Below are 21,068 nucleotides of genomic sequence, written 5' to 3'. Positions count from 1 at the left end.
AGCTATATGACAGAGCAGGGGTTTACTGCCACCCCCTTGGCAGCAACAGCTATATCACAGGTGGCTCAAAGGCACACGGGACAAATGCCAAAAACTAAGTCATAGGCCAGACAATCCTGTGGGCTGGACAGAGGAGGCCAGGTTTTGTGGGAGGATGGATTTGCCCTGGGGTTGGAGGCTGAGTAGGAGATAGACAGCTGAGCAGATAGGGTGGGGAGAGGGCATTCCAGGCTGAGGGCTGGCATGCCATGGGTGTGGCCTTCAGAACCAGGAACACAGCCCAGGATGTGATGATTGGGCCCCGATGGCAGGTCCGACAGAGATGCCAGAGTAGCAGCAAGCGTGATGCTGGATGTCAGGACCAGCCACACCCTCAGACAAAAGCCTGGGCACGCAGACGTGGTATGCGGCACACAAGCACTGTGGGGAAATAAATCACACATGGAGCCATTTCTAAGACATATTCAGTGAGATCAGATGTGGGTGGCCATCCCTAGCCACTCTCTGGGGCCTGGGCAGCACTCCCAGGTTATAGTGGGACAGAGGCAGGATATCCAGCATCTTAAGGTTTCACAGTCCCTCTGGGAAGTGAGTCCAGGCCTCACCTATGCTGAGCAGAATCCTTCTAGGCTCAAGTTCTCTGCTGAAATGACTTAGCTTTGGTTTTGCAGGGGGACTGGTCTAGGCGGGTGTCCTCTGTGGTAGTCCCCTGAGCCAGTCTCTCTCATTGCCCCAGATCCTTACAGACCCCAGATCATCTGTGGTGGCCTAGAGATGAGTGGGGCCTAATTCAAACAATGGCCTAATGCTGGGGCTTATTTGGCCTCTGTCCTGCGGGAACAGTCCATTGAGCTCCAGGGAGGTTTTTTCAGCCTGGCCTGAGCCCTGCTAGTGCAATAACAGTGTAGCACCTGGCATATAGTGAGCACTCAACGAACTATTTGCCAATATAATTTTCATTCCCTGCCTCTCTGACAGCTGACTGCCTCCTGGCAGCTTCACCCTCTTTCCCACATTCCAAACTTCCATGGAGGCCACAAAAACAGCATCTCTGTTAGTTTTCTCATCGTTGGGGATCCTGCCCACCATGCATCTCCCACGACCCTCTCCCTGACCCAGCTTTCTGGGACCCAGCCTACTGGGACTCCCACTTTGCTGGCTGGTCCCCACTGTGGCTCCTAGGGAAGCTTGCAGTGTGGAATGCCAATGTGAGTACCTAACTAGGGGAGAACCAGGAGGAGGAGCAGCAGAGTTCTCCATCCAGACCAGGACAGCAGGGAAGAGAACTGTTTGAAATACATTTAATGTATCCATGTGAATGTGTATGGAAATCTAAGTTTATGAGGCATTTTTGCATAAATGTATTAATGAATCTCCATTTGTTGGCTTAATGGATTTTTTTTTCTGCTATCTACTTTTGCTCATGTCAACATTTCTTGGATTATAGAACCCTGGTGTTTGGGAATCAGATCTATGAAGAGTGGGCATGAATGAGCAGCCTGAACAGTGTGTGACCTAATCCCCCTACCCCCAGCATCAGGGGCATCAAAGTGGAGGTAGAAAAACCATTTCGACAACTCCTAGGACTATTTAGGGAGTTACAGCATCAAATAAGAAATGGAACTAGAGGGCCCCTGAGACCCCTTTGATTGCAACGAATCTGAATCCCTTTGCATAGTAACCCAGGCATGATTAAGTGGTGGTTGAAAGTGATGATTATGCCAGTGAGGCACCCAGTGCTTACAAGGATGCCCTCTGGTCAGGTGGACCTGAATCTAAAGTATTGCTACATAACTTAATGACTTTGTGCTTCTGGGCACAACTCCTAACCTTCTATGCCTCAGTTTCCTCATCTGTAAAATGAAGATAACAATAGTACCCATTAAGGTTGTAGTAAACATCAAGGTAACACACACAATGAGATAATACATACACTTGGTGTGTGATGCGTAGGAGTGCTCAGTCAGTGTCAGTGGGGGTCCTTAAGGCCATCCTTCTCGCTGATGAATGCAGTTTGAAACATTTGGGTTCTCAGACAATCCATCTGCCTCTACGGGGGTCAGTCTCAACTGTCTTCCTCAGCTCCTGCGTTGCTCCTGCCTTCCCCTGATGGAAGGAAGAGCTCCTGCCCCTAAATCTCCATCCTGTGGTCAGCTCAGCTGGGCATCAGGGGAGCTTGGTCGGGCGGTACTCCACTCATGCTCTGACAGCCTGGCTCCAGCCAGGGTCCGTCCAGCTGGGCACTTGAAAAGGACAGACCACACAATTCCAAACTCTGAGCATCATTACTTCCTAGCCCAGCCAGTGACACCCTCGTGACCAGGCTGGAGGTGCCGATGACAGGGAGGATGATGCTTCTGACTGGTGGTGGCTCAGCAGCCTGCTTTTAGGTTGTGCAAATGAAACTTATGCAAATCAAGCAACCATTTCTGCTCTCACTCCCTTTAACCAGCTTCCTTCCGGAAGAGCAGGGCCAGGCACACTCCTCACCTGTGCTTCCGGTGTGAAGCTCTTGCAAGGCTGGCTTGTTCTAGGCCTGTCCTTCCTCCTGGAAGCCCCACATTTGGTCTCATTTCCACACAGCAAACGGTTGGAGGAGTCTCCTCAACTCAGCAGTAACTACTTGGCCTGCGGTGTGGGCAGGAAACCTCAAGTCTGAAAAGTTGGAAGGGATTGCCACATCCGACCCCATCATTTCACAGACAAGAAAGCTGAAGACCAGAGAGAGGAAAAAACTTCTACTGTTGAAGTACAGTGGGCAAAGACATGCTTTACTCCCTTGCCTCCAGAAAAAAAAAAAAATCACTCATAGAGTGGTCTCCGAGATTTTGCCTTTTATCAAATAGTTTTTGATAGCTTCGTTTTTTTCCAGAGGGCTGAGAATCCCCAGGCAGTGTTCTTTCTGGAAAAGGTGTTTTACTTAGCAGGTTTTACCTTTATTATGAGGGCAAAACTTGAAAACCACAGGAAGCTGCTCCTCTTCTGGAGGACTTGGAAACAGAGGAGCCCTGAGGAGCTCCTGCTGTCACTGGGGAGGAGTCCCTCAAGGAAAAGGCATAAGTGGCAGATGAAGGGAAATGGGACCCTGGGTTCCTAGGATAGGAAGAGTCATCTTCCTTAAAGAGGCCACTTACCCTTCACCTTCCTCATAAACCAGAACCTGGGAGAACCTGAAACATGTAGATTTGAGATGCTGATTTAGAAAGAGTCATTTGCCTAATAGTTTAGGTGATTTAGCAATGTTGGGCTTGATGGTAATAAGAACAGCCCTCATTTCTGACCCATACTTCCTATGTCTCCCTGTCTAATGACCCCAACCCTTGCTTGGCACTTATTCTTTGTCAGACTTGAAATGATCACCTTACTCCGTGCCAGAGTCATGCCACACACCAAGAATTCAAAAAGGAAGCCAACCTATGGCTCCTTGGAAGGTCAGGTCTGAGGCTTGTAAGTAGGTGGGCGTTTGGTAGCGATCACCCAAAGATGAATCCATGGGCGTCCCTAATTTGGGCAAAGAACCTCTCAAACTAAGGCCATTTTCCATGCCTGCCCCCTTGAATGACCTATTTTCTAGCTACAAATAGCTAGCGTTACCTGTTCCAAACGTCTGGCATTACCTGCCTGCTTAGTCACCTTCCTTCTGGCTTCAAACAGCTGTAGGGCCCCACCTCCTCTCCACCTTCTATCCATCTGGGGTCCCTCCCTCCCCTTTTTCTTCCTGGAAGGATCTGGAGACACCAGATCCACGAGTCCTGATGTCTTTAAAAGGATCGGCCTGTGGAATAAGGCTCATTTGAGAGCTGTGACATTCATCTTGACTCTAGTGAAAGTCCAACAGCCACTCCCCTTCTGGCCTCCAACAGGGCACCATGAGGGTCTATATCCCCCTGATAGTGACCCTTCTCTGTGGTTTGGCCTGGGCTGGTAAGTCACTGTCTGGTGGGCATGGGAGTGGAGGTGGGTAGGGGTCTTTCCTAAAGAAGCAGAGAGTTGGGGAACTTGGTAGAGGGTAGGGCATTGGGACAGGGAGGGTGAGCTCTCCTAAAGCTGTGGAGCACTGTTGGCCTGCTCCTGTCTGAGGGTGCAGGACTTGTCCCTGGAGAGGGTGGGATGGTGTTGAGGGAGTTCCAGGACTGAAGGACTGAATTCGTGGAAGCTCCTTCTTGACACCTTGGAGGGTCAGTCTCAACATCTCTTAGTCCAGCCTGGCTTTTTTATCTCACCGAAGTTTTGTGTTCTGGGGCCACCATATGACCTAAAGCTGAGGCTAGGGTCTGCTGGGTTTGAGTGGCCTGACTGCCTTTGGTCATCTCCTCTGCTGTCCAGTGACAGGTGAGGTTGTCTGGGTGTGACCTTTCTTAGGAGATGGGCAGGTTTCATCTTAGGATGAAACCAGAAGGCCCCTAACTAGGAGCCATGTCCCATCAGGGATTATACAAGTGGCCAGAGGAAAGAGTCTTTGCCCCAGTGTCAGTGGAACTAAAAAGAAGAGAAGGGACCTGGCCACAGTTACAATGGTGCAGGGATGGCTGGGACTGGCAGAGGGACAGGAGCACTTTCTTGTTTAGTGATTGTGCAAAATACGGTGCTGATGTGTTAATTGGTGCCTATTGGCTGGTGAGGAAGCAGTAACAAGGGAGGGGGCCTAGCTGAAGAGTGTGGGAGGGTGGAATCAGAGTTGGATGCCTGTTCCACCACCGGGATTGTTCCCATATAGGACCGTTGTAGGGTTTAAGTCAGGTAATACGTGAGAAGCACCTGGCATGGAGGGAGAGCTCAGTGACTGGAACTTTAGTTACGATTGTGATTGCAAGTATTCCTGAGAGAACTTCTTCTTGGGGCATTTCCAATCAGGTTGTGGATAAGGATACCCCTAATGGAATTCCTGCATGGAAAACCCTTGAAGGAAAAAGCTGTCCCCAGGCCTCCCAATGCTGGGAATCAGCTCTGCCTGGGCTCTGGCTGCCAGAGAGGCCGTGGGAGAGATTGAAGGAGGGTGAGAAGTGTCCAGCCTCAGACCTGTTGATGTGGAGGAAGGGGAACCAGGTGAGGGCCTTGCATGGAGGAGTTATCGGTGAGCTTGGGATATCCCAGCCTCAGGAGAGGGGAGAACTTTCAGACATTTGGCCCTAGTGGGACCCTCTGAGGGCAGAGGCAACAGTGGCTTCAGAAGTGTAAGTGGATGGCCAAGTGCAGTGGCTCACACCTGTAATCCTAGCACCATGGGAGGCTGAGGCAGGAGGATTGCTCGAAGCCAGGAGTTTGAGACCACTCTGGGTAGTAGAGTGAGACCCCATCTCCATCTCTACAAACAGTTTTAAAAATTAGTTGGGCATAGTGGCATGTGCTTGTACTCTTAGCATCTCAGAAGGCTGAGGCAGGAAGATTTCTGGGTTTCTTGATTCTAGGAGTTCAAGGCTGCAGTGAGCTATAATTATAGAAATGTATTCCAGCTTGGGTGATGGAGTGAGACCCCGTCTCTAACATACACACACACACACACACACACACACACGCAAAGGAGTGCAGGCAGAGCCCTTGCTGCTGGGCGTGAGAGCACTGATCTAATCCAGCTGCAGGTAGGGCAGGGTGTGAGGGCCACGTAGGTTAGGAAGAGGCTCTGTTCTTGTGTGCACTATCCCAACATCTTAGTACTTAGATGCAGGAATATGAATCATATGGGGAGTCATTGTCAGCCTCAGCTCCTCTTTTATGATCTGGATGCCTGGTGAGGACCTTGGTTTCTTGGTGGTGAATGGAGGCTGGAAGCTGGTCTGGGAGGTGAAGTTTCATGGTTGACGTTTCATCTCTGTTCAAGAACATTGTCTCGGCTCAGCACCTATAGCTCAACCGGCTAGAGCGCCAGCCACGTACACCTAAGGTGGCGGGTTCGAATCCCCAGCCCGGACCCGCCAAACAACAATGACGGCTGCAACCAAAAAATAGCCGGGCGTTGTGGCGGGCGCCTGTAGTCCCAGCTACTTGGGAGGCGGAGGCAGGAGACTCGCTTGAGCCCAGGAGTTGGAGGTTGCTGTGAGCTGTAATGCCACGGCACTCTACCCAGGGGGACAGCTTGAGGCTCTGTCTCAAAAAAAAAAAAAAAAAAAAAGAACATTGTCTCCACCCAGAGCCTCGTGCCATGTGGTCCTTGATTTCTCTGTAAACTTGGTCTGCTTCAAGGTGACCTTGGGATTTGGGGGGGGGGCAGGGGTAGAAGGGGCTTTTCCTCAGAGGCATCTTGCTGTGCTGTTCTGGGGACACTCAGATGACTAGTCACCCTGACTACTCACTCCAGTACTCCCACCCCACGCCTCCTGTTGACACAGATGTCCTGTGCAAGTGTTACTCCCCAAGCCAGGCACCTAAATCACTGTTCCAGCAACCTGTGGCCCTTTGTCCCCCTGGGAACAGCATCTGGGACCCCTGAGCAGCCCAGGTGCAGAGTGCTCCAGCCATCAGAAAGGGCAAGGGGTGAGAGCTGGCATAGAGGGACCCTGTCCACTCAGGCTTGGGACTGAGCTTTCTGGGTTGCCAGGAAGGACAGGGAGTAATGTTCTGGCATATTGAAGTCTTAGAGGGTGAAGAAAAATTTAGCATTTCCTGACAGCAGGGAGGATCTAAGCTCTTCATGGGGAATGGAGGGAGAATCTAAACCTGGGAGGGGAAAGGCCCAGATGAAGAAAGGCAGAGAGAGCCAGAGAGGCGAGGTGGAGGGGCAAGGGGTGGCAGGTTGCTGGAACAGTGATTCGAGCACCTGGCTTGGGGAGTGAGGCTTGCACAGAACATCTGTGTCAACAGGAGGCATGAGATAGGAGTACTGGAGTGAGTAGTCAGGGTGACTAGTCATCTGAGTGTCCCCAGAACAGCACAGAAAGGTGCCTCTGAAGAAAAGTCCCTTCCACCCCTGCCCCCCCCTTCAAATCCCAAGGTCACCTTGAAGCAGACCAAGTTTACAGAGAAATGCAAGGACCACATGGCATGAGGCTCTTGCTGGAGACAATATTCATGAACAGAGATGAAAAGTGCCCCCAGAGTGGGCTGGTGGGAGTGCTCTCTGAACTGTCCAGCTGACCATACACTTGTAACGCTTCTCAGCTGATGCCAGCTGCTGGAATGGAATGAATTCTTTCCTTCGACTCTGTTGATTTGGCCCATTAAAAACATTGCCCTGGTTTGTCTGAGTTCTCTTCCTTTGGATTCTGGGTGTACTGCCAGCGGACTGAGCAGGCAGCTAAAGGGATAAAAGTTTCTCCTTAAGATTTTTGCATTCAAGTTCCAAGGGAGCATTATTTAAGATTCAGGAGGAGTTCCTGAATCTTAGGAACAAGCGACCTTGGGCCTGGTCCTTTTAGGGAAGATCCACTGGACCAAAGGCCTGCCTTCCTTGGGGGCCTTGTAGACAATGTGAGGTTGACCTGGGTTAACCTTGACCTGATACCTCTCTGATGCAAAGCATACAGACCCACAGTGATGATTTCAGGAAATCATCAGCAACACGGATGTACTGACAACCCAGGCCAAGGGACGGCCCAGCTGAAATCCAGAGAGGGTGTCAATGAAATGCAGTATGTCGACAGGGCCACTCCACAGAGAAAACTGCTCCAGCCAGTCTGAACACTCACTACTTTGAAGATGGACATGAAATATTGCCAGTGTTTATTTACCTAACAAATATTTACATGGCGCTGCTATGTACTGTGATGTACTAAGTGCTTTACAAATATTAACTCATTTAATTCTTATAAATATTCTATAAGATAGGCTCCCTTATTATTCCACTTTTATAGATAAGAAAACCGAGGTACAGGAGGTTCAATAACTTGCCCAAGATCACATAGTTAGATAGCAGCAGAACCAGAATTCCAGCCTTAAGCAGTTTGGTGCCAGAGACCAGGTTCTTAACCTCTCTGCTATGCCGTCTTTCAATTAACACAAGATAAAACCTAATCCCAGAATCTAAACCAGTAACTAAACCCCTATCACTAATATTGACCTCCAACTCCATTCAGGCTTAGACTGAGCTTCTATCCTTGTTCAATCACAGCCAGAATCAAGCTCTATGTATAATCTAAGGCAACACTGGAATTATTTCTCTGCTAATCCTGACATGTTCCCCCACCCTGAATATCATCTTAAATTTAACACAATTCCTTATCCAAATATCAACACAAAATTATAACTTTATCAATAAATTTAACTCACACCCAGATCCTAACCATAGCTCTTAATTTAACTAACCTCAACCTTGGTTCAAATTAGAATTCAATTCCCCCCCATGATAGAATCAGATGCTGATGGCAACTGAGACACTGATCTTGACACTCTCCATAAGCCACAGCCTGACCCATAATCCTAGGCTTCTTGAAGTTCAAACCTCAGGAACCTCAAGTTGAACAAAGACTCTGTTGTCATCCTTCGAGCTCCAAATGGAGAGTGGGTTTTTCCTGTTCCTTTCAAAGTGTCTTGTCTTACCTCCCTTGTGACCAACAGCTTGCTTCTGCAAACCATTTGGCTGGAGCGGGGGATATGGTCTGTGGTTACATAATGGAACCCTATGCCAGAGCCCAGTTCTCACCCACACCCGCCTCACTCCCTACCCCAAGGAGAAACTCATCTGAATGCATTCCAAAGCCTGGAAGGAGCAGAGAGATGCAAAGCAGGGGGGAAAATAGGGTGCAGTGAAGGCCAGGTGAAGGAGCACAAAGAAGCCAAGCACAGAAAAGGGGTGGGATGAGAGCAAGGGGGGAGGGCAGAGGGCAGGTGGCGTCACTGGGGGGGCAGACTTCCCTTCATCGACATGGCAGGTGAATGGTGGCCTGTGGGCCACTTCTAGTTTACAGACCTCTTCCTTTGGCCTGCTTGAAGTTTTCAAAGCTTGAAAATTTTCATATAAAAATGAAGGCTTGGCTCGGCACCTGTGGTTCAGGCTCAGCGCCTGTGGCTCAAGTGGCTAATGCACCAGCCACATACACCTAAGTTGGTGGGTTTGACTCCAGCCTGGGCCTGCCAAACAACAATGACAGCTGCAACCAAAAAATAGCTGGGCATTGTGGCAGGTGCCTGCGATCCCAGCTACTTGGGAGGCTGAGGCAGGATACTCTCTTGAGCCCAAGAGTTGGAGGTTGCTGTGAGCTGTGATGTCACAGCACTCTACCCAGGGGGATAGCTTGAGGCTCTGTCTCAAAAAAAAAAAAAAATGAAGGCTTCTTTTCAGAAACTGGAGGCTCTGGCAACTCCGAGCTCCCCCTTGCAGCATAGTAGCAACCCACCAAGCAGTGCCCCAAACTTCAGAAGGGCCATTGCAATCAAGTTCGTCACAGTGCCCACCTCCTCCTACTGCCTCATGCTCTGGTTCTTTGCTTGCTTATGTTCAGGCCTAACCTGAGTGGCATCAGAGTCTGTGATTCTGGTCTGTATTACAAATGTTTAAGTATTTGGTGGGTGTTGGGTGCTGGGGAGGGGGCTTATGTTGAGCACGGGAGGCTGTGGATGTACTTCTCCTGCACAGAGAGCAAGGCCCTTCCCTGCCAGGTGTGCTCCTGCCACTGTCATGAACCTGCAAGAGAGACCTTTAGGGGGAGATCAGGGTTCCCAAGGAGCTGAGTTTGTGACCTTTACTGCCCACAGGAAAATTGGAGTCATGTGCATCTCGCTGTAAAGAGAAATTTAACCAGGATGCTGCCTGCCAGTGTGACCACCAGTGTCCCCGGCATGGAGACTGCTGTGAAGACTATGAACATCTGTGTACAGGTGAGGCTTCTTGAGGGATGGACGGTCTGGGATGCATTGAAGGACAGGCCATGCGCACGTCCAGCCTGCCCTAGGCGCCATTGGCTTGGCTGTCCAGCAGTCCAGGGCAGGGGTTAGGACTGATGAGACAGGGTCTATGGCCTGGCAGGAGAGCACTGAGGGACAGAAGCAGGGGTCAGAGGTTTCCCCACCACTCATTGCAGGTTTTCTAGGATGTCCCCAGCTTAAAATATAGTCAATGTCATTTATCTGGAATATCTGTCTGAACTATTTGTATTAATGATATCTTGAAAGTTTAAGTACCTAATTCCAAAAAAAGAGCAAAATTATGAAAATGATATTTTGTCTGTATGACGTTACCATTATTCAACACTTTATATCACATAAGTATAAGAATGGCAGCGAATTCTCTCAGCTTGCATGCCCCCAGGAAGATTGCCTGGTGCCACAGTAACTGACTCTATTCGTACTACTTTTTCTCTAGTGAGTGAACTCTGTGGCCACAAACTCTCCAAAGTGTCATTCCCAACCCACCGATTAAAAATGGGACATGAGGCCAGGTGTGGTGGCTCATGCCTGTAATCCTAGCACTCCGGGAGGCTGAGGCAGGTGGATTGCTGGAGCTCAGGAGTTCAAGACGAGCCTGAGCAAAAGTGAGATGCTGTCTCTACTAAAAATAGAAAAATTGGCTCGGCACTTGTAGCTCAAGTGGCTAGAGCGCCAGCCACATACACTGGAGCTGGCAGGTTTGAATCCAGCCCAGGCCTGCCAAACAATAATGACAACTACAACCAAAAACAAAACAAAACAAAAAGCCCAAAAAAACAAAAAAAACCCCAAATAGCCGGGCAGCGCCTGGGGCTCAGTGGGTAGGACGCCAGACCCATATACCAAGGGTGGCTCTGGCCAGCTAAAACAGCAGTGGCAACTGCAACAAGAAATAGTCGGTGTTGTGGCAGGCGCCTATAGTCCCAGCTACTTGGGAGGCTGAGGCAAGACAATCACTTAAGCCCAAAAGAATTTGAGGTTGAGCTGTGATGTCACAGCACTCTACCGAGGGCAACAAAGTGAGACTCTGTCTCAAAAAAAAAAAAAGAAAAAAATATAGCCAGGCATTGTGGCAAGGGCCTATAGTCCCAGATACTTGGAGGCTGAGGCAAGAGAATTGCTTAAGCCCAAGAGTTGGAGCTCTGTGAGCTGTGACGACACAGCACTCTACCAAGGGCGATAGCTTGAGCCTGTCTCAAAAAGAAAAGAAAAATTAGCTAGGTGCTAGGTGGGCACCTATAGTCCCAGCTATTCAGGAGGCTGAGGCAGAAGGATCACTTGAGCCCAGGAGTTCGTGGTTGCAGTGACCTTCGATGATCCTACTGCACTCTAACCAGAATGACAGAATGAGACTCTGTCTCAAAAAAACCAAAAACCAAACCAGTACAAAAATCCAAACAGGATATATATCACCCTCAAAAGCCAGTTCTGCACGGTTTTAAATGAAGTATTTTAAAAGATTATTTTTGAATCATCTTCTTATTTAGGTGCTTCTGGGGACATAGAGTCCCCATAATGATTTTCTACTTGTGACATGAAGCCTTGCTGGGTTCACTATGAAATCATGTGCCCCAACTCCCAGTTTGGAAAATATGGTCAGTGAAGCCTTGTTAGGTAATGGTCAGTAAGAACACTGCCTATGGTTGCACAGGGCACCTGGCCGTGCAGGCAAGTTGGACTAGAATCCAGTCTGTACCCTTCTCATCAAGTGTGTACCCTGGTATGGAGTTGTATCTTCTCAGAGGAAGAAGTGCCTTTTCCTCATTTGCCCAAAGATGGTAAATGCTGACCCAGCCACGTACCCACAGAGCTGCTTCCACTCACATGGAAGCTTTTTTCAATTTACACAAAAGATCATATACCTTAGCAGAGACCCTGATGATCAGGCTAGGCAGGGAGGCCCAGGCTGAGCTCAGTGCCAGAGTCAGAGCTTACCCCTGTTTTGCTCCCCCTGGGGCCCCGCTTTTTCTTGGCATTCAGTAGACACACTAAGGTCTGTTCGCCATGGGCCATCAGGCTGGCATTTCAAGATAAAGACAATACCCAGCTTAGCAGTCATTTCATCTCCAAGTTTCTGATTTGAATCTCGGAATCCCTTTCTCATAGTAAAAACATGTTGTAAATGATTGTTAGTACTTAGCTCATAAAAATCGATTTGGCATAAGATGTAGCGGAATTAAGAATCCTATGAATTGTCAATTTTTAGAACACAGCTTGGCACAAAGTGAGGGATCAGTTATTGTTTGATTGAATGCATAACCTGACTGGTGGTTCTGATGTTAATAACACAAATTGAGCCCACAAATTCACTAATAGATTGTGAATCACTTTGTTAACAGTGTCGTTTCTTGGATGTGTATGCGTGCACATGTGTGGAGGTAATTATTCCACTGTGTGATGAGGCAGGAGCTCATAATTCCCGGAAATATTCCTTCCTCTGCCTCCCTAACCCCCACCCTCCTCTGTCCAGAGACTACTCACTTAGCTTGCAGGTTAAGAGAATAAAGCAGCAACAGGAACGCTCTTTTCTGAATGTGTCCTGCCCCTAAACACCATCTCTGTGCCCTTTTCCAAGGCGGGTAAAGAAAGGAGAGGAAGCTGGTATCTCAGGAAACATTTCTTATTTCTTGAGGCCCTAAGAATTTACCCTTGACTCTGATTAGGAGTTATTACAGTATGAGATGTTCCAAAGTGAGGGCCTTGTCATTTGGAGAGTATCAAGACTCTCCAGCCATCTGTCAGCTTTAGTTAAAGTCAAGTCATAATTGGGTGGTGCCTGTGGCTCAAGGAGTAGGGTACTGACCCCGGCCAAAAACCACCAAAAAAAAAAAGAAGAAGAAGAAGAAGAAGAAAGAAAGTAAAGTCATAATCCAAATCAGTTTTTAATCCAGAGGGACCACCTTCTCCAGCCCCCCCCCCTTTTCAGATGAGCACACTGGGTCCCCGAATGAAGGGTTAGGAGATTTGTCACCTGGTAGGTTATTTTCGTTGTTTATGACAGTTTTCAATAATCTGTCTTCCATTTTCAGTTTTCATCCTTTATTTCCTGATTGTCCATCAGATCTGGTCTCTGTTTATTATGTGTTTCCATATGCCCTCGCTTGTCCCTAGGGTGGGAGAGTAGAGGACCAGAACAAAGATGGAGGGGAATCCTTGGGTGGTGGGTGACTTTATTTTTGTACCTACAGCTGCAGAGGACCTTGAAGAGCCAGAGCCATTCCTGGAGCTGGAGGAAGAGGAAGAGGCAGAAGAGGCCCCGGCCAGCCGTGAGCCTGCCTTCCCAAATGGGGGCCTTCCTGGGAGGGATGTGAGGGGTGACAAGGAGAGCGCGGCCACAGCAGAGGCAACAAGCCCAGGCTGGAGCCAGATGAGCGGGCTCCGGGGACTCTTGGGGCCTGGGAGGAAAGAAGCTGAGGGGTTCAGCCAGCCCCTCAGGGGACAGGGGAGTAGCCCGGAAAGAGAGTCTGAGGCCTGGAGAGGGAAGTGGAAGAGGTTTTATTTTTAGAATGGGAAGATTAGAAAAACAGCACGCCAGAAAGTAAAGTTCGGCATCGGAAAGGACTTCCTGACTGTGAAGGGTGTGCACGAATTGAGCTTGTTTGTTTTCCTCCCCGGGAGACCTTGAATAAGAAGAGGCAGGAGAGCCAGGGCGCGCGGGGGCTGCGGGGCGCGCGGGGCGCCCTCTGCAGGTCATCCCGGGACACGCCGCCCCTGTGTTCTCAGACTTGTACTCAGCACCCACCTCTTGTCGGGGCCGCTGCCGCCAGGCTTTCGACAAGCACCAGCCCTGCCACTGCAACGCCCGCTGCCAAGAGTTTGGGAACTGCTGCGAGGATTTCGAGAGTCTGTGTGGCGACCACGGTCAGTCTCCTGCTCCCTTTGCACAGCCCCAGAGACAGAGGGACGCTAGAGTATGGTCCTTGGACCTACCCCTCAGCATCCCCTGGGCACCTGTTAGACACACAAACTCTAACGTAGGGCCTCCTGGCGACCTACTCAATCAGAAGCTCTGGGGGTGGGGCTCACCCCTCCGTTTAGCAAGCCCTCCAGGTGACCATGAAGCATGCCCAGTGGGAGAACTCTCCGAAAGGGAAGGGGCAGAGTGGACATTTTGGGCCCACCCTGTGGACAATGCCATGTGTTGATTTTAAGGGTCCTTTAGGCTCTATGCCCCTGCCCCCCACTCACCAGGGTGTCAGACTGTGGCCCCTCTCCCTCACTGCTGGCTTCTCGAAGGTACCTGGGAGAGGATGTCCACAGATCATTTCCTACCCCACTGCCCCACTCTGAGACCAGCCTTCCCCCAATTCCTCCCAGAGGGCTTTTCTCACAGTAGTGATACCATAACCAAAGAGGAGCTTCAGACTATCTCTGAGAAGATCTATGGGGCAGACACCAACAAAGCCCAGAAGGAAGACATCATTCTCAACAGCCAAAAGTGCATCTCCCCCTCAGAGACCAGAGACCGAGTGGATCGCTGCCCAGAGCCGTGAGTTCCCCTCAGCCCTCTTCCGCTCCCCAAAACTCTCTCCCTCATCCTCGCTGCTTTTGATGGCTCAGCTCTTTTCTCAAGTCAGGCTGGGTCAAAGGGATGGAAAAAAAGTTCTTCAAGGACAACTAAAGCCATAGTGAGGGACTGTGGGTTTTCACTTGAGAGGGTTTCTGTGATGGGCTGTGCTGAGATGGAAGAAACATGACGTCAAGCGTGGGCTTCAAAAGTATCTGAAGCCCCCCTCAGCTCCTGCATCAGCCCTCACGTCCTGCCCCCAGCCTCTCTAGGTGTCTCTGGAGCTTTCTCTGCATGTAGGTCTCTCAGGGGTCCCCTCTGCCTTCCCCAGACTCTTCACCTATGTCAACGAGAAGCTGTTTTCTAAGCCCACCTATGCAGCCTTCATCAACCTCCTCAACAACTACCAGCGGGCGACAGGCCACGGAGAGCACTTCAGTGCCCAGCAGTTGGCCGAGCAGGACACCTTCCTCAGGGAGATCATGAAGACAGCAGTCATGAAGGAGCTCTACAGCTTCCTGCATCACCAGAGTGAGTGATGGCAGTGCCAAGGACGTGGTGTTTGTGCAGGAGAGCCAGGCGCCTCTGGGTCTCCACGGTGGGAGGTTTGGAGGGCAGGTGAGGAGGTTATGGAGGCTACTACGTGGAGGTCAGTGTCTATATGGATGAGGCCAGAGAGAAGCCGAGGAAAGGGTGTGAACCCAACCAGGAGCTGAAGATGATCTGGCTGTTTGGAAATCACCTGCCTGATGCATCATTAGCTTCCTCGTGTATCCCCACCCTCTGCTTCAGTCTCTGGTTCTCTGCCAGGTGTGACCCTCCCCTCACATCCACCCCCAGTTCAAGGCACCTTTCAGCCCACCCCTGTGGACCCCAGAGCCGGCACTGGGGTCTAGTGAGTAGAGGCCCTGCCTGGTAGAGGCCCTGACTCACCCTCCTGCCCTGAGTCTGGAAAGGGGGTGAGGGCTGACTCCACATTTTTGCTGGGGAAACAGCAACAGAAGATCAACAAAGGTCCAGAGAGGGAAGAGATCTGGTTGGACTGCATCCAAGGCACAGATACATTCCAGTCTGACCAAAAAAGGTTGGGCGGCAGCACTTCTTGGCGTGGGGTTGGGTTGTTAGTGTCCTCCAGATTCTTTTCTCGGACTCCAGGCAGCTGGGCTCTGTCTCAGGGGTGGCTCTGTCTGGTTCTCTTCTCGTTGTCCCTGAGATCTTGGCTCAGTCTGCTGTGTTTTGTCCACCTAGGAATTGGTGGCGCCTTTTGTAGGTGAAACCAGTGACACATGAGCGAGCATGTGAAGGAGAAGCAGTCCTGTGCCGCCCCCTGGCGTTCTCTTTGTGTAAATGTGCGGAGAGTCTTGGCAGGCGAGGCTGAGTGAGGGTTTTTCAAGTGAGAGAAACCACCAGACAGGCTGGATGTACCTGAGGTCACAAAGGATTTGGGAGCAGAACCCAGCTGGTACCCAGGGCTCTAATGTCCATCACCCTTTCCTCCTTTCTATCCCTGTCCAAATCCCACTTATCTTTAAAGCTCTAGCTGATGTCCCACCACATTTGTGAAGGCTCACACTGGGTTTAGCATCTCTGCAGAGGTGGAGGAGTTGGGGGTGTGGTCCCAAACAGCGTTGGGCTAGAGAGACTTGATTTGAAGCACTTGCTGGTTGTTTGACCCTGGGCAACCTTGACCTCTGTGAGTCTCACCTATGAAATGTGGTCTTTGATGATGAATGCTTAGAAAGCCCCCAGCAGCAAGCCTGGCTCCCAGGAAGTACTCAGGAACAATAGCTATTCAGTTAGTGACATCATTCTCTATTACTTCATTTGTGTTTAGCCTTGTTTTCCAAATGTGTTTTAAGAAAGAAGAGAATATGTCTGGTATTTCTTTTGTATCCACCTTATAAAGTTTAGGGGAGTAAACAGTCGATATTTGATGGCTCCCTAATTTAAATCTTCAGCACTGACCTTTCCTGTGGGTGCACAGGGCCATCTCAATATCTCCACTTGGCTATTGAACTGGTGTCTAAACAAAAATTAGACTAGGAGGAACTCATGGTTCCCACCTCTTCCTCCAGACTGGCCCCTCCCTGGGTTTTCCTCATCTTGTAAATAACAGCATAATTCATCCAGTTGTCCAGGCCCAAAGCCCAGGAGTTAGAACTAATTCCTCCCTTTACCTCCCTGCCCCCACACAGCCATCTCCTCCTTCAGATGTCCATCACTCCCACCATCAGGGCATATTCAGGGTCTCCCTGCTGCCCACCTCCTCTACAGCTACCACCACAATCTAAGCCACTGTCAACTCCTCACCTGGACAGAGTACTAGCCTCAAAACTGGTCTCTCTGCTTCCGCTCATATCACCCCATCAACATTTTGGCATACACAACCAGAGTGGTCCTTTCAAAGCTCCTGACACATATTTCCTTTGCTGAAAACCCTTCAGTGGCTCTGCCTGACCCAGAAACTCCAGAGTTTTGAAGAGACTGATCTCTGGAGCTAGACTGTGTGGGCTCAAGTGCTGTCTCTCTCTCTTATATGAACTGTGATTTGGTATGAGTTTTATAATCTTTGTCTGCCTGGGTTTCCTCATTTCTAACTTGGGGATAATTAGTGTTAACCTATGTGAAGATTTAATGAGAGGGTTCAATGTTATATCAAAAGCACTTACTTGAAACAGTGCTAGCAACACAAAAAGTGCCTGGTAAACTGAAAATTTTTTGTTTGATACCTACTTGTCTGAGATTTGACTTTCTTGGCAATGGCTTATGGGATCTGGCCCCTGCCCATCTCTCAAACTTCCTCTCCTACCAATCTCCCTTCCTGCTCACTGTGCTCCAGCCACATTGACCTTCTTTTGGTTCTTTGAGCATCAAACTCAAGTCTGCCTGGAGCCTTTGGCACTTGTAATTCCCTCTACATAGAAGAATCTCCCTCCCAATCTTTGTGAACCCCATTCCTTTTTTTTTTTTTTTGAGACAGAGTCTCACTATGTTACCCTCGGTAAAGTGCTGTGGTATCACAGCTCACAGACACCTCAAACACTTGGGCTTAGCGATTCTCTTGCCTCAGCCTCCCAAGTAGCTGGGATTATAGGCACCCACCACAATGCCCAGCTATTTTTTTTAAACATCTTTTATTTATTTTTATTTTTTTTTGCAGTTTTTGGCCAGGGCTGGGTTTGAACCTGCTACCTCCGGCATATAGGGCTGGTGCCCTACTCCTTTGAGCCACGGGTGCTACCCACCCAGCTATTTTTTGATTGCAGTTGTCATTGTTGTTTGGCAGGTCCGGGCTGGATTTGAACCCACTGGCTCTGGTGTATGTGGCTGGCATCCTAGCCGCTGAGCTACAGGTGCCAAGCCATGAACCCCATTCCTTATCTTTCAGGTCTCTGATTATGTCACCTTCTTAGAGAAGCCTTTTTGATTGTCCTTTCTAGAAGATCCTTCCACTTCCCATTGCTTCTTTGGTGATTAAGGGTGACTCTGCTTCAAAGCATTTATCTGAAATTATATTATTTCTTTCTTGTTTACTTGTTTATTATTTGTCTCCTCCACTGGAATGTAAACTATAGAGACTGTGTTCTTATTTTCTGTTAAATCTGCAGCCTATAGGCCTGGACCCACTACTAAATAGATGCTCCCTAGATAACTGTTGAATAAGCAACTGTAGACATTTGTTGATTTGACCCATGTGTCTTTTGATGTGCCAGAGAAGGTGGCCCTTCCCTGCATCCCCATCTATGCCCTTTGTGTTCCCCTCTGCAGACCGCTACAGCTCAGAACAAGAGTTCGTCAGTGACTTAAAGAATATGTGGTTTGGACTTTATTCGAGAGGTGATGAAAAGGGAGACTCAAGTGGGTTTGAACACGTCTTCTCAGGTGAGATCACTCTGCTTGGCAATAAATAGTTGTGGGGGTGAAGAAAAATGGCTTTGGTCAGGAATAGCACAACCCCAGACAATGGTTAATCAGTAGCCAAGCAACCTAGCAGAGAAAGATACTTAGAGTACCAGGCCTGGACAGAGGTGTCTGGGGAGCCATGTCAGGAAATAGTCTTTTCTCAAGTTCTAAGGAGGAAAGAGGATCAGATACAGGTGCTCCCAAGGGGGTACATCTAAGATAGAAAAAGTGTCTGGGGCAAGGTTGTCTGCTTCTGGACACTCCTCTGCTTCCAGTGTGTGGTCAGCTGCTTCCCAAGAGGACCATGGCCTTTCCCACCATTGCCTCACCCCATAAAGCTCCCACCAAGCCTGGCTTGCTTCTGGGGATATGGAGAGTGGTTATCGGGGTCAGCAGGAGGAAGAATTCCCCAAGGCCTCGAGCCAAAAGGAGGCCTTCCTGAGCTGAGAGATAGGGGTGCGAGGCACTCAGAGAGGTCAGGGCAGGAGTTCAGCAGCCGGACATTCTGGAAGACTAGAGAAAGGAGACAGCCTTGGCATGAGGAGAAGAAAGGGGATGGAGCAGAGAAGGAGTTCCGATCACCCACCTTGGACTCTTTATTATAGGTGAAGTCAAGAAAGGTAAGGTCACCGGCTTCCATAACTGGATCCGCTTCTACCTGCAGGAGAAGGAGGGCCTGGTTGACTATTACAGTTATGTCTATGACGGGCCTGTGAGTACCTGGGCAAGAAAAGCCTTGTCAGTGCCAGATTTCCTGCCCTCACTCTGCTTTCCAAATCGCCAGACCTGTCTCTCTCCCTGACGCTCATGGGCAGCCCAGTGGGGATTGTGACCATGATGTCCTTTTCTTCTGGAGAGCATGTTTAGCCAGATAAGACACTTGGATTTTCTTCTAAACAATAAAAACTCCAGACTGCAGGGGACAGGAGGCTAAGGGCAGCATATTTGGGTGAGAGGCTGGGGCCAAGGCAGATTCTCAGAGGGGAGAAACAAAAATGTGTAATTATCTCCTCCCTGAATTTCCTGAGAATGTGGAAGTTTCAGCCTGGCTGGCCTAAGCTAAACTTCATACATTTTATAAGACAGAGACCTTTATTTTGTGTGTGTCAGGAAATAATTGGAGCAATAAACTGTCCTTTCTTTCATGCATGAGGGCTACAGGGAACAGTTATGTCCCTGTCACCATGGATCAGTCATACGGACGCTGACTCTAGCCTCCCTAGTAGGTACACATTGGTGGTTCCAGACAGAGAGTATGAGTGGGGCTCAGACAACTCAGCAAGGCAGATTGTTCCCTCTAACTATTTGAAGAATCCAGGTTCACACGGGCCTTAATAGACCCTCAGCAAATACTAGCTGACTGTTGCCACTTGGCACCTGTATGACTTCTATCTGTGCCATTCACCAGGCCCCCGGGGCTGCTCTTCTTTCCACAGTGGGATTCTTACCCCGATGTGCTGGCGATGCAGTTCAACTGGGATGGCTACTATAAGGAAGTGGGTGCCGCGTTCATCGGCAGCAGCCCGGAGTTTGAGTTTGCACTCTACTCCCTATGCTTCATCGCCAGGCCTGGCAAAGCGTAAGCACTGGGCCAGCTATGCCTAGGGAGCAGGCCAGGGCACAGGCTGTCCTCGGCCAGGACAGAGTCAGGAGACCTGCATTCTGCCACCCAGTGGTGGAGAGGGCTGGGCCAATCGCTGTTTTTTTTTTTGAGACAGAGCCTCAAGCTGTCCCCCTGGGTAGAGTGCCCTGGCATTACAGCTCATAGCAACCTCCAACTCCTGGGCTCAAGCGAGTCTCCTGCCTCAGCCTCCCAAGTAGCTGGGACCACAGGCGCCCGCCACAACGCCTGGCTATTTTTTTTGGGTTGCAGCCGTCATTGTTGTTTGGCGGGTCCGGGCTGGGGATTCGAACCCGCCAGCTTAGGTGTAGGTGGCTGGTGCCTTAGCTGGTTGAGCTATAGGTGCCAAGCCTCCAATCGCTGTTCTGAGCCTCAAGTTTTCTTTCTTGTGAGCTGTTAGATTAGGTAATAAGGTTGTCAGACTTTGTCTTAGCAGCAGAACCACCTTCCCTCTTTCCCCCTAAAAGAAGTCTTATATTTCTTATATGTTAAGGATCTTTGTATATTAGACAGTTAGAAATGGAGTTGCCAAAAAAAAAAAAAAGAAAAAAAGAAATGGAGTTGCCCTGGGGCTCTAAGCCTCTCTATTTGGACCCTGAGGCTGGTTGGTGCTTTGGGGGTGGGGAGGAGTGGGGGAGGAGAGAGGAACCCTAGAGCCACAGAGAGTAGAGAGGGAAACAGACCCTCATGTTGTCTACTAATGCAGACCTAAGCAGACATTTACTTTCTGAGGATTTCAGCTCTAGAAATTTTAGGGATTTTAGAATATTGCTCTGGGGATGAGGAACAGTGTTCTGTTTTGTTCTTTTTTTTTTTTTTTTAGAAGACAGAAAACAGGGAATAGATTTCAAAAGGTCTCCCTTCACGTGGGAAGCTGAGGGTAGTGGCTGAAGAAAGTGGTGGCAGCTTTGTCTTAGTGGCCATTTAAACAGGATGCAGCCCCTTATGCTTGGGTTGGGCTTGAGACTTCCAGCCTGGGGACAGAGGCAGGGTGAAGTGGTGAGCACTTCTGATTTCGTGATCTTCTCCACAGGTGCAAGTTAAGCCTAGGTGGACATCCCTTGGCCATCCAGACCTATTCGTGGGACAAGTCCACCTATGGAAATGGCAGGAAGTACATCGCCACAGCCTACGTGGTGTCTTCCACTCGATAGAGCCTCGAGCCAGAAAGGAGCAGGAGGGAAGTGAGGGCTCCTACGAGGCTGAGGTGCACCTACTCTGGCCTAGAGAGGGGAGAGA

The 21,068-nt window shown here is 49.6% G+C and overlaps 1 protein-coding gene across 3 annotated transcripts; it reads left to right on the top strand.

Annotated features, from left to right (window-relative positions):
* The first annotated feature begins 3,735 nt into the window (after positions 1-3,735).
* ENDOU (endonuclease, poly(U) specific) lies at positions 3,736-21,067 on the top strand. 3 transcript variants are annotated; one of them, XM_003793564.2, is made up of 10 exons: positions 3,870-3,924; positions 9,628-9,750; positions 12,993-13,064; positions 13,522-13,659; positions 14,116-14,287; positions 14,637-14,836; positions 18,074-18,187; positions 18,814-18,920; positions 19,645-19,787; positions 20,863-21,031. In XM_003793564.2, exons 1-10 carry the CDS (start codon positions 3,870-3,872, stop codon positions 20,981-20,983), a joined length of 1,245 nt encoding a protein of 414 aa, XP_003793612.1. In that variant the 3' UTR covers positions 20,984-21,031. The 3 variants fall into 3 exon arrangements, with proteins under 3 accessions (XP_003793610.1, XP_003793611.1, XP_003793612.1); XM_003793562.3 differs by lacking the exon at positions 9,628-9,750 and having other exon boundaries at positions 3,736-3,924; positions 20,863-21,067; XM_003793563.2 differs by lacking the exons at positions 9,628-9,750; positions 12,993-13,064 and having other exon boundaries at positions 3,749-3,924; positions 20,863-21,067.
* Position 21,068: the final 1 nt, after the last annotated feature.

This window comes from Otolemur garnettii, unplaced genomic scaffold (genome assembly GCF_000181295.1).
Source record: "Otolemur garnettii isolate 467f Iridium unplaced genomic scaffold, OtoGar3 scaffold00070, whole genome shotgun sequence".
Lineage (NCBI taxonomy): Eukaryota > Metazoa > Chordata > Mammalia > Primates > Galagidae > Otolemur > Otolemur garnettii.
The sequence above is the reverse complement of the archived record's forward strand: the minus strand, read 5'-3'. Positions and strand labels throughout refer to the sequence as shown.